This window comes from Sus scrofa, chromosome X, assembly GCF_000003025.6.
Source record: "Sus scrofa isolate TJ Tabasco breed Duroc chromosome X, Sscrofa11.1, whole genome shotgun sequence".
NCBI lineage: Eukaryota > Metazoa > Chordata > Mammalia > Artiodactyla > Suidae > Sus > Sus scrofa.
The window spans coordinates 43,936,550-43,952,028 of record NC_010461.5 but is presented as its reverse complement, the minus strand read 5'-3'; the positions used below and the strand labels follow the sequence as shown (position 1 = coordinate 43,952,028).

The following is a 15,479-nucleotide window of genomic DNA, read 5'->3' as shown; positions in this document are numbered from 1 at the left end:
AAAATTTTCCCCTGAAATAATGCTATGGTTTCTCATGTGATTCATTACCTTTATTTATATACAAAAGCTTTTATTATAATACTTACCACATTGTATGAGTGATTTGCTAATATATCAGTCTCCTTCACTAGCTGCATTTATTTGTCTTTGTCTGTCAATACCAGGCATCTGGTAAGATTCAGGTTGAAATTAATATTGTTTGAAGGCTTATGAGAGAGGATTATAAGAGAGACTTATAAAAGGCTTAGGAAGGCTTATAAGAGAAAGATAGGCTGGTACTTAATGCTCGTGGTATCTTAATGCTCGTGGTATCACTCTAGGCTATTCACAATATGCTGTCCTAGTGGAGGTAATAAAAAGACCAAAATATGCATTTGTTCACATGTGTCAGATGTAAACTTTTGTTTTGAATGGGACTGTATGCCCAATTACAGTGACTAACCTTGTGTGACCAAATCACTGGATGACTAGAAATCAAAATAAGAAAATGGAGAAGATTAAGGGTAAATACATTCATCAGTCTGAACAAGAGTAAGTATTTCTAAAAGACTAAATATGGTATGGTTCCATATATGAAACATCTAGAAGAGACATATCCATAGAGGTATATCCATAACAGCAAAGGGCTAGACTGGTAGTTGCCTGGAGCTGGGGAGGGGTGGAGAGGAGAGTAGAAAGAGGGACTGAGAAAGATAAGGTACTCTGAGTATGAGTTTCTTTGAGGGGGATTGCTGAAAAAGTACTAAAATTAAATAGTGGTGATGGCTATACAACTCTATAAATCTTAAAAACCCCTGAGGGATTAAGATGATGGAACAGAAGGACTGGAGCTCAACTTCTCTCATAAAAACAACAAAATTACAACCAGATGCTGAGCAACCTTCAACCAAATGGACTGGAAACTTGCAAAAAGATATCCTACTCTAGAAGACAAAGAGGAGGCCACATCAAGAGGCAGAAGGGCTTATTATACAATATAAGAAACCCCATACCTCCCAGGTAGGAAGCCCCACAAACTGGAAAGTAACTGGTTCACAGAGACTCACCTACAGGAGTGAGAGTTCTGAGCCCCACATAAAATCCATACATCTGGGGATCCGGCACTGTGAGAAAGAACCCCTGCATCTGGAACTGAAGGCCAGTGGGACTTATGTGCAGGAGTTCCATGGAAATGGGCGAAATGGAGACCCCATTCTTGAAAGGCACACACAGGCTTAAATGTGCACTGGGTCCCAGGGCAAAGTAAAGGCACCATAGGAATCTGGTCAGACCTGAATGCAGTTCTTGGAGGATCTCCTAGGAAAACAGGGGGTGACTGTGGCTTATTGTGGCAGATGGGCATTGGAGGCAAAGCTCTTGGGAACATTCACCAGCATGCCTTTCTCTGGAGGTGGACATTTTGAGAAAATCTGGCCCCACCCATCAGTGCTGAGAAGCCCCAGGACAAACAATAATTCAGGTGGGATCACAGCCCGACCCATCAGTAAACCCACCAGGCACACAGCCACCTCTAATCTCACCCAGAGACAAAGCCCCCCACCCACCAAAGGGATAGGACTCAGCCCCACCTACCAGTGGGCAGGCACCAGTCCCTCCCATCAGCAAGCCCCTGTACCAACTTCAGCCACAAGGGGGACAGACACCAGAAGGAAGAGAGGCTACAACTCTACTGTCTGCAAAAAGGTCACCACACCAAAAACCTATAAAAATGAAAAGACAGAGAACTATAACTAGGATAAGGGAGAAAGAAAAAACCACAGAAAATCAGCTAAGTGATCTGAAAATTCTCAGCCTCCAGGAAAAAGACTTTAGACTGATGATGTTGAAGATGATGCAAGACATTGGAAATAAACTGGAGGCAAAGATGGATAATTTATAGGAAACACTGAGCAAAGAAATACACGATATAAAACTTAAGCAAGCAGAGATGGAAAATACAATAACTGAAATAAAAAATTCATTAGAAGCAGCCAATAGCAGAATACAGGAAGCAGTAGAACGAATAAGCAAGGTGGAAGACAGATAAGTGGAAATTACGGATGTGGAACAGAAAAGAGAAAAAAGATTGAAAACAAATGAAGAGAGTCTCAGAGAACTCTGGGACAACATTAAATGCAACAACATCTGTATTATAAGGTTGCCAGAAGGAGAAGAGACAGAGAAAGGGACAGAAAAAATATTCAAAGAGATGATACCTGAAAAATTCCCTAACATGGGAAAGGAACCACTCACTCAAATCCAGGAAACTCAACAAGTACCATATAAAATAAGCCCAAGGAGGAACACCCTGAGACACATATTAATCAAACTGACCAAAATGAAAGACAAAGAGAAAACCTTCAAAGCAGCTAGGGAAAAGAAACAAATAACATACAAGGGAACCCCAATAAGGTTATTAGCAGATTTTTCAGCAGAGACTCTGCAGGTCAGAAGGGAGTGGCATGATACACTTAATGTGATGAAAGGAAAAAACCTCCAACCAAGTTTACTTTACCCAGCAAGGTTCTCATTCAGATTTGAAGGAGAAATCAAAAGCTTTACAGATAAGCAAAAGCTAAGAGAATTCAGCAACACTAAACCAGCTTTACAACAAATACTAAAGGAACTTCTCTAGGCAGAAAAGAAAAGGCCACAACCAGAAACAAAAATAGCACAAATGACAAGGCTCACCAGTAAAGGCATATATACAGTAAATACATGAAATCATCCATGCACAATTATGCTGCCAAAATCAGAAATCGTGACAAGAGGAGGGTACAAATGCAGGACACTGGAGATGCACTTGCAATTAAGAGACCAACAACTTAAAACAATCATATATATATATAGACTCCTATATCAAAACTTCACAGCAACTGCAAACCAAAATCTACAACTAATAAACAAAAAAGAAAAAGCAACTCAAATACAACACTAAAGATCGTCATCAAACCACAAGAGGCGAGAACAAGAGAAGAAGGGAAGAAAAAAGAGCAACAAAAATAAATCCAAAAACAGTTAATAAAATGGCAATAAGAACATATATATCAATAATTACCTTAAATATTAATGGACCAAATGCCCCAACCAAAAGACACAGACTGGCTGAATGGATATAAAAACAAGATGCATATATATGCTGTCTTCAGGAGACCCACTTCACTTCTAGGGACACATAGAAACTGAAAGTGAGAGGATGGAAGAAAATATTCCATGCAAATGGGAATCAAAAGAAAGCTGGAGTAGCAATACTCATAACAGACAAAATAGACCTTAAAATGAAGAATATTTTAAGGGACAAGGAAGGACACTACATAATGATCAAAGGATTAATCCAAGAAGAAAATATAACAATTTTAAATATCTATGCACCCAACATAGGTTCACCACAATATATAAGGCAACTGTTTGTTACCCTGTGTAAACAATAACACAATAGTAGTGGGGGATTTTAACACCCCACTTACAGCAATGAAACAGGTCATCCAGACAGAAAATCAATAAGGAAACCCAGGCCCTGAATGAAGCATTAGACTCAATGGACTTAATAGATATTTATACAACATTCCATCCAAAAGCAACAGAATACACATTCTTCTCAAGTGTGCACAGACATTCTCTATGATTGATCACATTCTAGGCTACAAATCAAGCCTTGGTAACTTTGAGAAAATTGAAATCATATCAAGCATCTTTACCAACCACAACTCTATACAACTGGAAATCAACAAGAAAAAAACTGCAAAAAACACAAACACATGGAGACTCAACAACATGCTCCTAAACAAACAATGCATCACTGAAGAAATTAAAGAGGAAATTAAAAAATACCTAGAAGCAAATCACAATAATGATACAACACTCCAAAACCTATGGGATGCAGCAAAAACACATCTAAGAGGAAAGTATATAACAATACAAGCCTACCTCAGGAAACAAGAAAAAGCTCAAATAAACAAGCTAACTTTACATCTAAAGCAGCTCAAGAGAGAAGAACAGACAAGACCTAAAGTTAGTAGAAGGAAAGAAATCATAAGGATCAGAGCAGAAATCGAAGAAACAGAAACAAAGAAAACCATAGAAATGATCAATGAAACGAAAAGCTGATTCTTTGAAAATATCAACAAAATTGATAAACCCTTAACCAGACTTATCAAGAAAAAAAGAGAGAGGACTCAAATCAATAAAATTGGAAATGAAAAAGGAGAAGTAACAACGGACATCACAGAAATACAAAGGACCATAATACCACTATAAGAAAATATGTGCCAATAAAATGGAAAACCTAGAAGAAATGGACAAATTCTTAGAAAAGTACAATCTTCCAAGACTAAACCAAGATGAAATAGAAACGATGAATGGACCAATCACAAGAACTGAAATTGAAACTGTGATTTTCAAACTTCCAACAAACCGAAGTCCAGGACCAGACGGCATCACCAGCGAATTTTATGATTTAGAGAAAGAAGAGCGAACACCTATCCTTCTGAAACTATTCCAAAAAATTGCAGAGGAAGGATCACTCCCAAACTCATTCTATGAGGCCACCATCACCCTGATACCAAAACCAGACAAAGATACCACAAAAAAAGAAAACTACAGGCCAATGAAAAAATCCTCAACAAAATACCAGCAAACCACATCCAACAATCCATTAAAAGGATTGTACATCAGGATCAAGTGGGATTTATCCCAGGGATGCAAGCATTCTTCAATATCTGCAAATCAATCAGTGTGATACATCACATTAACAAACTGAAGAATAAAAACCATATGATCCTCTCAATAGTTGCAGAAAAAGCCTTTGACAAAATCCAACAGCCATTTCTGATAAAAACCCTTCAGAAAGTGGGCATAGAGGGAACCTACCTCAACATAATAAAGGCCATATATGACAAACCCACAGCTAACATCATTCTCAATGGTGAAAAGCTGAAAGAATTCCTGCTGAGATCAGGAACAAGACAAGGATGTCCACTCTCGCCACTACTATTCAACATAGTTCTGGAAGTCCTAGCCACAGCCATCAGAGAAGTAAAAGACATAAAAGGAATCCAAATTAGAAAGGAAGAAGTCAAACTATCGCTATTTGCAGATGACATGATACTATACCTAGAGAATCCTAAAGACTCTACCAGAAAACTGTTAGAGCTCATCCATGAATTTGGCAAAGTCACAGGATACAAAATTAATACACAGAAATTGATGGCATTTCTATATACTAACAACAAAAGATCAGAAAGAGAAATTAGGGAAGCAATCCCATTTACCATTGCATCCAAAAGAATAAAATACCTAGGAGGAAAACTACCTAAAGAGACAAAAGACCTGTATTCTGAAAACTATTTGACACTGATGAAAGAAATCAAAGAGGACACTAATAGATGGAAAGACATACCATGCTCGTAGATTGGAAGAATTATTATCAAAATGACTATACTACCCAAGGCAATCTATAGATTCAATGCAATCCCTATCAAATCACCAAGGACATTTTTCACAGAACTCAAACGAAATATTTTAAAGTTTGTTTGGAAACACAAAAGACCCAGAATAACCAAAGATATCCTGAAAAAGAAAAATAGAGCTGGAGGAATCAGGCTCCTGGACTTCAGACTAAACTACAAAGCAACAATCATCAAAACCATATGGTACTAGCACAAAGACAGAAAGATAGATCCGTGGAACAGGATAGAAAGCCCAGAATTAAAGCCACGCACCTACAGCCAACTAATCTATGACAAAGGAGGCAAGAATATACAATGGAGAAAGGACAGCTTGTTCAATAAGTGGTGCTGGAAAAACTGGACAGCCACATGGAAAAGAATGAAATTAGAACACTCCCTAACACCATACACAAAAAGAAATTCAAAATGGATTAAAGACCTAGATATAAGACCAGATACTCTAAAACTCCTAGAGGAAAACATAGGCCAAACACTCTCTGACATAAACGACAGCAACATCTTCTCAGATCTACCTCTTAGAGTAATGACAGTAAAAACAAAAATAAACAAATGGGACTTAATTAAACTTAAAAGTTTCTGCACAGCAAAGAAAACCCTAAACAAAATGAAAAGACAACCCACAGAATGGGAGAAAATCTTTGCAAATGAATCAACTGACAAGGGATTAATCTCCAAAATTTATAAACACCTTCTGCAGCTCCATACCAAAAAAACAAACAACCTCATCAAAAAATGGACAGAAGATGTAAATAGATAATTCTCCAAAGAAGACATATGGATGGTCAAAAAACACATGAAAAGATGTTCAACATCACTCATTAGTAGAGAAATGCAAATCAAAACCACTCTGAGGTATCACCAGACACCAGCCAGAATGGACATCATCAAAAAGTCTACACACAATAAGTGCTGGAGAGCATGTGGAGAAAAAGGAACCCTATTACACTGTTGGTGGGATTGTAAATTGGTGCAACCACTGTGGAAAACCATATGGAAATTCCTCAGAAAACTAAAAATAGAACTACCATTTGATCCAGCAATCCCACTCCTGGGTATCTATCCAGAGAAAACCATGACTCGCAAAGACAGATGTTCTTCAGTGTTCATTGCAGCACTATTTTCAATAGCCAAGACATGGAAACAAGAACCTAAATGACCATCGACAGAGGACTGGATAAAGAAAATGTGGTATATATACATGATGGAATACTACTCAGCCATTAAAAAGAACGAAATACTGGCATTTTTAGCAATATGGATGGACCTAGAAATGATCATGCTAAGTGAAGTCAGTCAGATAATGAGACACCAACATCAAATGCTATCACTTACATGTGGAATCTAATAAAAGGACACAACGAACTTCTTTGCAGAACAGACACTGACTCACAGACTTTGAAAAATTTATGTTTTCCAAATGAGACAGGCTGGGGTGTAGGGGGATGCACTGAAGGTTTGGGATGGAAATGTTGTAAAATTTGGTTGTGATGACTGTTGTGCACCTATGAATGTAATAAAATTCATTAAGTAATTAAATAAATAAATAAATCCAATGTTACTATAAGTAAAAATCAAAATATCAGTTATTTTACTGATTTCTTTTTTGGGCTAATATAAGTTTATATATATGAAAACTTTTTGGAGTTCCCGTCGTGGCGCAGTGGTTAACGAATCCAACTAGGAACCATGAGGTTGCGGGTTCGGTCCCTGCCCTTGCTCAGTGGGTTAACGATCCGGCGTTGCCGTGAGCTGTGGTGTGGGTTGCAGATGCAGCTCGGATCCCAAGTTGCTGTGGCTGTGGTGTAGGCCAGCGGCTACAGCTCTGATTAGACCCCTAGCCTGGGAACCTCCATATGCCGCGGAAGCGGCCCAAAGAAATAGCAAAAAAAAAAGACCAAAAAAAAAAAAAAGAAAACTTTTGTAGCATATTTCACTTATGTCTCTCTTCAGATTCCTGTTTAATAATAGGAAATTTTTGTGGATATAATTGAACCTTTGGAATGCAGAAATTAGAGAAAAACACTGTGTTGTCTTTAAAGGATGTGGTTTAATTAAACCTTTTGAAATGAATGAATTTTTAAAAAAAAACACTGAATTGTTCGAGTTTCCTGGTGGTTTAGTGGGTTAAGGACCCAGCATTGTCACTGCTATGACGTAGGTTGGATCCCTGGCCCCAGAATTTCTGCATGCCATGGGCATAGACTACATACATAAACAAATAAAATGAAGTGCCTCAAAAAATTCCATCTGACTAGATGGGGTCCATGTCCCTCCTAATGAGAACTAGAAGTAGTCTTTAGATAGTCTAGTTATGATAAAGAGCAGGCAATCTGGATCTAGACTGCCTGGATCCAAACCCTGGCTCTTCCACTTATTGGCTGGATGACCTTGGGCAAGTTAATATTCTATGTTTCACTTTTTTTTTCACCTGTAAATAATAATAATATTACCTCCTATAGAGGCTACTGTAAATATTTGATTAATATGCATAAAAACACCTAAAACAAATAATTGTTAGAAACAACTGCATACCAATAAATCAGATAATTTAGATAAAGTGGACAAATTCCTATGAATATACAAATGACCTAAAGACTCAAAAAGGAAATAGAAAAAAAAATACAAAAGAAAATAGGAAATCTGGACAGACCTATAAACAAGTAAAGACACTGAATTAATAATCACAAACTATCCACAAAGAAAAATCTAGGCACAGATGTCTTCACTAGTGAATTCTACCAAAAATTTAAACGAGAATTAATACCAATACTTCATGAACTCAGGAAGAGGTAAGAATATGTCCAAAGTTATACTGTGAGACTAATATTTTTCTGATGCCAAAAACAAAGATATCACAAGAAAATCCTAGTCTAATATATTTTACAAATATGGATGCAAAAATCCTCCACAAACCCGGAAATAAACCCTGACACCTATGGTCAATTAATCTTTGACAAGGGAGGCAAGAACATCAAATGGGAAAAAGAAAGTCTATTCAGCAAGCATTGCTGGGAAACCTGGACAGCTGCATGCAAAGCAATGAAACTAGAACACACCCTCACACCATGCACAAAAATAAAATCAAAATGGCTGAAAGACTTAAATATACAACAGGACACCATCAAACTCCTAGAAGAAAACATAGGCAAAACACTCTCGGACATCAACATCATGAATATTTTCTCAGGTCAGTCTCCCAAAGCAATAGAAATTAGAGCAAAAATAAACCCATGGGACCTCATCAAACTGACAAGCTTTTGCACAGCAAAGGAAACCCAAAAGAAAACAAAAAGACAACTTTCAGAATGGGAGAAAACAGTTTCAAATGATGCAACTGACAAGGGCTTAATCTCTAGAATATATAAACAACTTATACAACCCAACAGCAAAAAAGCCAATCAATCAATGGAAAAATGGGCAAAAGACCTGAATAGACATTTCTCCAAGGAAGAGATACAGATGGCCAGCAAACACATGAAAAAATGCTCAACATCATTGATTATAAGAGAAATGCAAATCAAAACTACCATGAGATACCACCTCACACCAGTCAGAATGGCCATCATTCATAAATCCACAAATAACAAGTACTAGAGGGGCTGTGCAGAAAAGGGAACCCTCCTGCACTGTTGGTGGGAATGTCAACTGGTACAGCCACTACGGAGAACAGTTTGGAGATAACTTAGAAATCTATACATAGAACTTCCATATGACCCCGCAATCCCACTCTTGGGCATCTATCCGGACAAAACTCTACTTAAAAGAGACATGTGCACCCGCATGTTCATTGCAGCACTATTCACAATAGCCAGGACATGGAAACAACCCAAATGTCCATCCACAGAGGATTGGATTCAGAAGAGGTGGTATATATACACAATGGAATACAACTCAGCCATTAAAAAGAACGACATAATGCCATTTGCAGCAACATGGATGGAACTGGAGAATCTCATACTGAGTGAAATGAGCCAGAAAGACAAAGACAAATACCATATGATATCACTTATAACTGGAATCTAATATCCAGCACAAATGAACATCTCCTCAGAAAAGAGAATCATGGACTTGGAGAAAAGACTTGTGGCTGCCTGATGGGAGAGGGAGGGAGTGGGAGGGATCGGGAGCTTGGGCTTATCAGACACAACTTAGATTTACAAGGAGATCCTGCTGAGTAGCATTGAGAACTATGTCTAGATACCATGTTGCAACAGAACAAAGGGTGGGGGAAAAACTGTAATTGTAATGTATACATGTAAGGATAAATTGATCCCCTTGCTGTACAGTGGGAAAATTTAAAAAAAAAATCCTCCACAAAATAGTAGCAAACCAAATCCAGAAGCATATTAAAGGATTATAAACCATGACCAAGTAGGATTTATCCAAGGAATGTAAAATTAGTTTAACATCTGAAAATCAGGGAGTTCCCATCATGGTGCAGTGGTTAACAAATCCGACTAGAAACCATGAGGTTGCGGGTTTGGTCCCTGCCCTTGCTCAGTGGGTTAATGATCTGGCGTTGCTGTGAGCTGTGGTGTAGGTTGCAGACGCGGCTCGGATCCTGCGTTGCTGTGGCTCTGGCGTAGGCCGGTGACTACAGCTCCGATTGGACCCCTAGCCTGGGAACCTCCATATGCCGCGGGAGTGGCCCAAGAAATAGCAAAAAGACAAAAAATAAAAAATAAATTTAAAAAAAATAAAAATTTGAAAATCAATTCATATATCATACCACATTAATGAAATAATAAACAAAAGCTAACTGATCATCTTAATAGATCCAGAAATGCCATTTGACAAAATCCAGTACCCTTTCATGATAAAAGCACTCAGCAAAGTAGGACTAGAAAGGAGATTCCTCAACTCTGAAAGAGCATCTATGAAAAACCCAAAGCTAACATCATAGCTAAAAGTAAAAGACTAATGCTTTCCCCTAAGATCAGGGAGAACAAAAGGATGTCCAACTCTTTTTTTTGGGGGGGGAGGGGAACATTTGTCATATGGTAGTGAGTAACTGATTGCTGATGCTTTATTAAAAGAACAGAGAGGTTCGGTTCTAAAATCCAAACTCTTTGCTATGGTCCCTAAGACCCTGGTGATCTTGCTCCTGCCTGCCTCTCCAAATCCATCTCTTAAGAAACATTAGTTCAGGAAATAGGTATTTAGTGTCTATGATTTCCAAAGACTGGGTAATCAGAGTAGGCTTCCTCAATAGAGTGATCAACTTTCCTTGTTTGTCTAGGACTGAAAGAGTTCCTGAGATGCAAAACTTTCATTGTTACATCTGGGCAAGTCCTAGGAAAACCAGAATAAGTTAGTCATCCAACACTTGGAGGGTAAGGATGACCAACTCTTAGTACTTTTATTCAAAATAGAACTAGAGGTTCTTGCCAGAACAATTAGTTAAGAAAATAAAGGCATCCAGATTGAAAAAGAACAAGTAAAACTGTGTCAGCAGATGACATAATCTTACATATAGAAAATCCTAAGGAATCCACATGAACACTATTAGAACTAATAAATAAATTCAGCAAAATTCCATGATTCAAAACCAATATACAAAATCACATGTATTTCTACATCCTTGCAATGAACAATATGAAAATGAAATTATGAAAATGATCCCATTTACAACAGCAACAAGAAGAATAAAATGCTTACAAAAAATTTAACAAAAGAAATGAAAAATTTACACTCTGAAAACTATTGAAAATGTCAAAAGAAATTACACATCTAAATAAATGGAAAGACATCCCATAATTATGGATTGGAAGACTTAGTATTATTAAGATGGTAATACTCCCCAAATTGATTTACAGGTTCAAGGCAACTTCTATAAGAATGCCAACTGGTTTATTAATAGAAATTAACAAGCTCATTCTAAAATTTATGTGGAATCGCAAGGAACCCAGAAGAGCCAAATCAATCTTGAAAAAGAAGAACAAAGATGGAGGAATCATACTTCCCAATTTCAAAACACACCACAGAGCAACAATAATCAAGATAGTATGGTACTGGCATGACGAAAGACATGTAGATCAATGGAATAAAATTGAGAGTTCAGAAATAAACTTGAATTTACAGTCAATTGATTTTCAACAAGAGTGCAAGATTAGTCTCTTCAAAAAAATGGTACTGGAAAAACTGGATATTTACAATGCAAAACAATGAAGTTAGACCCCTAACACACACCAACAACAAAAATTAATTCAAAACAAATCAACAGGAGTTCCTGTTGAGGCTCAGTGGTAACAAAATCAACTAGTATCCATGAGGACACAGGTTTGGTCCCTGGCCTCACTCAGTGGGTTAAGGATTCGGAGTTGCCATGAGCTGGAGTGTAGGTCACAAATGTGGCTCAGATCCTGTGTTGCTATGGCTGTGGTGGAGGCCAGCAGCTGCAGCTCTGATTTGACACTTAGCCTGGAAATTTCCATATACGGCACGTGTGGCCTTAAAAAAACACAAACAAAACAAATCAACAATCTAAGAGCTAAAACTTTAAAACTAGAAAGTCTTAAAAGTAAATGTTCATTGGAGTTCCCATTGTGGCACAGCAGAAACGAATCCAACTAGGAACCATGAGGTTGCAGGTTTGATCCTTGGCCTCGCTCAGTGGGTTGAGGATCTGGCATTACTGTGAGCTGTGGTATAGGTTGCAGACACGGCTCAGATCTGGTGTTGCTGTGGCAGTGGCATAGGCCGGCAGCTACAGCTCAGATTGGACCCCTAGCCTGGGAACTTCCATATGCCGTGGATGCAGCACCAAAAAAGGACAAAAAGACAAAAGACCAAAAAAAAAAAGTAAATGTTCATAACCCTGGATTGGTAATGGTTTCTTAAATATGACACCAAAAGTATAAACAACAAATGAAAAAATAAATTGGATGTCATTAAAATTAAAAATGTTTGTGCTTCAAGGGACATCAAGAATAAAATGAAAAGACAACCCACAGAATGCCTGAAAATATTTGCTAATCATATATCTGATTAGGGACTTGTAACCAGACTATACAAAGAACCCCACCAACTCAATAATGAAAAGATCAATAACCAAGTATTTCAAATGAGCACAGGATCTGAATAGACATTCCTCCAAAGAAGATATGCAAGTGGCTGATAAGCACACGAAAGATGACCAGATCATTAGTCATCAGAGAACTACAAAACTAAACCACAATGAGATACCATCTCACACTCACTAGAATGGCCATTAAGAAGGAAAGAGAAAGAAAGAAAGAAAGAAAGAAAGAAAGAAAGAAAGAAAGAAAGAAAGAAAGAAAGAAAGAAAGAAAGAAAGAAAGAAAGAAAGAAAGAAAGAAGAAAGGAAGGAAGGCAGGCAGGCAGGCAGGCAGGCAGGCAGGCAGGCAGGCAGGCAGGCAGGCAGGCAGGCAGGCAGGCAGGCAGCAAGGATGTGAAAAATTTGACCTCCTCATCCATTGCTAGCAGGAATGTAAGATAGTGCAAACTCTGTAGAATACAGTTTGGCAGTTCCTCAATGAGTCCAACATAGAATCACTGTATGAACAAGCAATTACATTCCTAGTTACATATGAAGAAGAATTAAACACAGGCATTCAAGCAAAAAGTTTTACACAAATGTTCATGGCAGCACTATTCACAATAACCAAAAGGTAGAAATAATTCAAATGTTCATCAAGTGATGAATGGATAAACAAATTACAGTACATCCATACAATGGAATATTATTTGGCAATAAAAAGGAATGAAGAACTGATACCTGCTAAAACATGGGTGAACCTTGAAAACATTAGCTAAGTGACAGAAACCAGACACATAAGACCACACATTGTATAACTCCACTTCTATGAAATGTCCAGAATAGGTAAATCTATAGAGATAGAAACAGGTCTAGGTGGTTGCCTAGAAGTGTGGAAGATGTGAGAATTGAGAGGTGACAGCTAAAGGTACAGGGTTTCTTCTGTGGTTGATGAAAAATGTTCTAAAATTCATTGTGGTAATGGCTGCATAACTCTGAATATACTAAAAACCATTGAACTCTACATTTTAAATGGATGAATTGTATGGGATGTGAATTACATCTCAATAAAATTGTTACCAAAAAAAACCCCACTTAAAATAATGTGTGATTATGGTGAGCTCTCAATAGATACTATTAGTTCTAACACTATTATTGGAACTGTGAACTCTGAACGTTTCCACATTTTGTGAGGATTTCCTTGCTAAAGTCAGAATGATGAAAGACACTCAAAAGAAAATAATGCAGGGAATTAAGATCAAAATATACATGCAAATCCCAGGAATTTCATTTCAGCAAGAAACTGAGTAGGGCTAAATGCTAATCTCTGGGTTTGATTTCTTTATGCTAGGTAATTAGCAAAGTGTCCTGTGGATCTGGCATGTTGATTTTTTGGAGTTCCCTAACCTTCTTCCCTTACCATTTGGAAGCCATGCTTAGCCCTACTATAGTTATCTAGCTAATCTTTTCTATTCTTCCCTAAAGAAGTAATTCTCACTGGAATGAGGAGAGGGTGTAGAAAGATCTCACTCCACTTTCTAACTCTTCTGCCAATAAAAATTTTCCTAGGAGTAAATCCTTTTTCCAATCCTAAATGAAAATACTCACATCTAACCTGCAAAACCTGTGATCGATTCTCTTTAACCACTGGAAAACACCCATTTCTGGCATAAGGAGACAGTAATTTCTCTACAGCAACCAGGAGCAAACCTCCCGGTAAGGCTTCTCATGAGATAAGCAGACTGGCAAGCTATCAGCCAGCTTCTGAGAATACCCTGAAAAGTTAAGTTGCCTCCGCACTCTCAAGTACAGACTAACTCAATCAGGGACTGAATTACTGAAAGAGAAAAGATGACCACAAGATCTTTTGACAAGTTCCCTAGTGACAATAGTTCTTTCAATATGCACATCATGGAGGTAGGGGTTGGGGGAGGTGGAGGGAGGAAGAGAGATACGAAGCCTAGAATTCTTCAGCAGCTCTGCCCAAGAGGGTCAAAAGGATGTCACACCCTGTCCTTTACCTCTAAGACCATGCCATCTGAGTACCCTCTGACCTTTTAATATTCATCTCATTGTTTCCACGGGCAGGTGTGTTCCTGTTTAGCTTCTTGGAAACATCTTTAACGAACTCATTATTGACCTCCTTCTTGGTCGGGGCAGGTTGACTTTGAGAAGCCTGCAAAAAACAAAAAAGGAGGGATTCACGAGAGGGAAGCGAGAAAATGGAGAGACCCTCAAATTACATAATACGTGGCTCTTATAGGAAAGTCCTGACCCACATCCCCACCCTGGACACCTTTTTTGGGTGTTACCAGGAACACCAATCAAATTACCTCTCACCACCAGTATGATACTGGTCTTTATCTTGATGCAAGCTAGCAGTATAGCAGTACTTGGTACCTAGGGGCTAAAGAGCAGCCCTAAGTGATTTCAAGATACATAGGATGTGGTTCGGATCTCCAGGTCAGGCAAACTGGCTGGCAGATTCCCAAAAGATGTTTCGTAAGCACCACATTCCATTTGGCCCCGTTAAGATGTTCAGAGGGGAAAAACAACTATGTGACTGGCTTTGCTGCCTGGGTACACCAAGATGAACTAGGTTTTGGGGGTAGACCTCTAATACAACACTACCCATGATACATGCTATCCCATCTCACCAAGGGGATAGTTATTTAACATGGGGCTCTGTGGAGCGCCACCGCAAACTCGAACCATGACTAATCCTATTTAACAGTAGAAGAGATCATAGGCCTGGGAAGAATGTCAGGAGAAAATCACTTTTAAAGTTACGCTTTCAAAAATGAAACAAATTGGGAAACCCATTGTGGCTCAGGGGCTTAAGAACCCGACATAGCAGAGGATGCAGGTTCAATCCCTGGCTTTGCTCAGTGGGTTAAGTATCTCACGTTGCCACAAGCTGCCGTGTGGCTTACAGAGGCAGCTCAGACCTGGCATGGCTGTGGCTATGGTATAGGCAGACAGCTACAGCTCTGAGGCGCCCCCTAGCCTGGGAACTTCCATATGTTGCCGGTGTG

The 15,479-nt window shown here is 38.5% G+C and overlaps 1 protein-coding gene across 5 annotated transcripts in view; it reads right to left on the bottom strand.

Moving 5' to 3' along the window:
- Nucleotides 1-15,479, bottom strand: part of CCNB3 (cyclin B3) — a 66,211-nt gene that overhangs the window by 36,911 nt on the left and 13,821 nt on the right. For all 5 annotated transcript variants that reach the window (XM_013990899.2, XM_021080091.1, XM_013990900.2 and 2 more), the window contains exon 4: nucleotides 14,499-14,620. In XM_013990899.2, coding sequence (XP_013846353.2) covers nucleotides 14,499-14,620 — 122 coding nt within the window. The remainder of the gene's footprint in view (nucleotides 1-14,498; nucleotides 14,621-15,479) is intronic.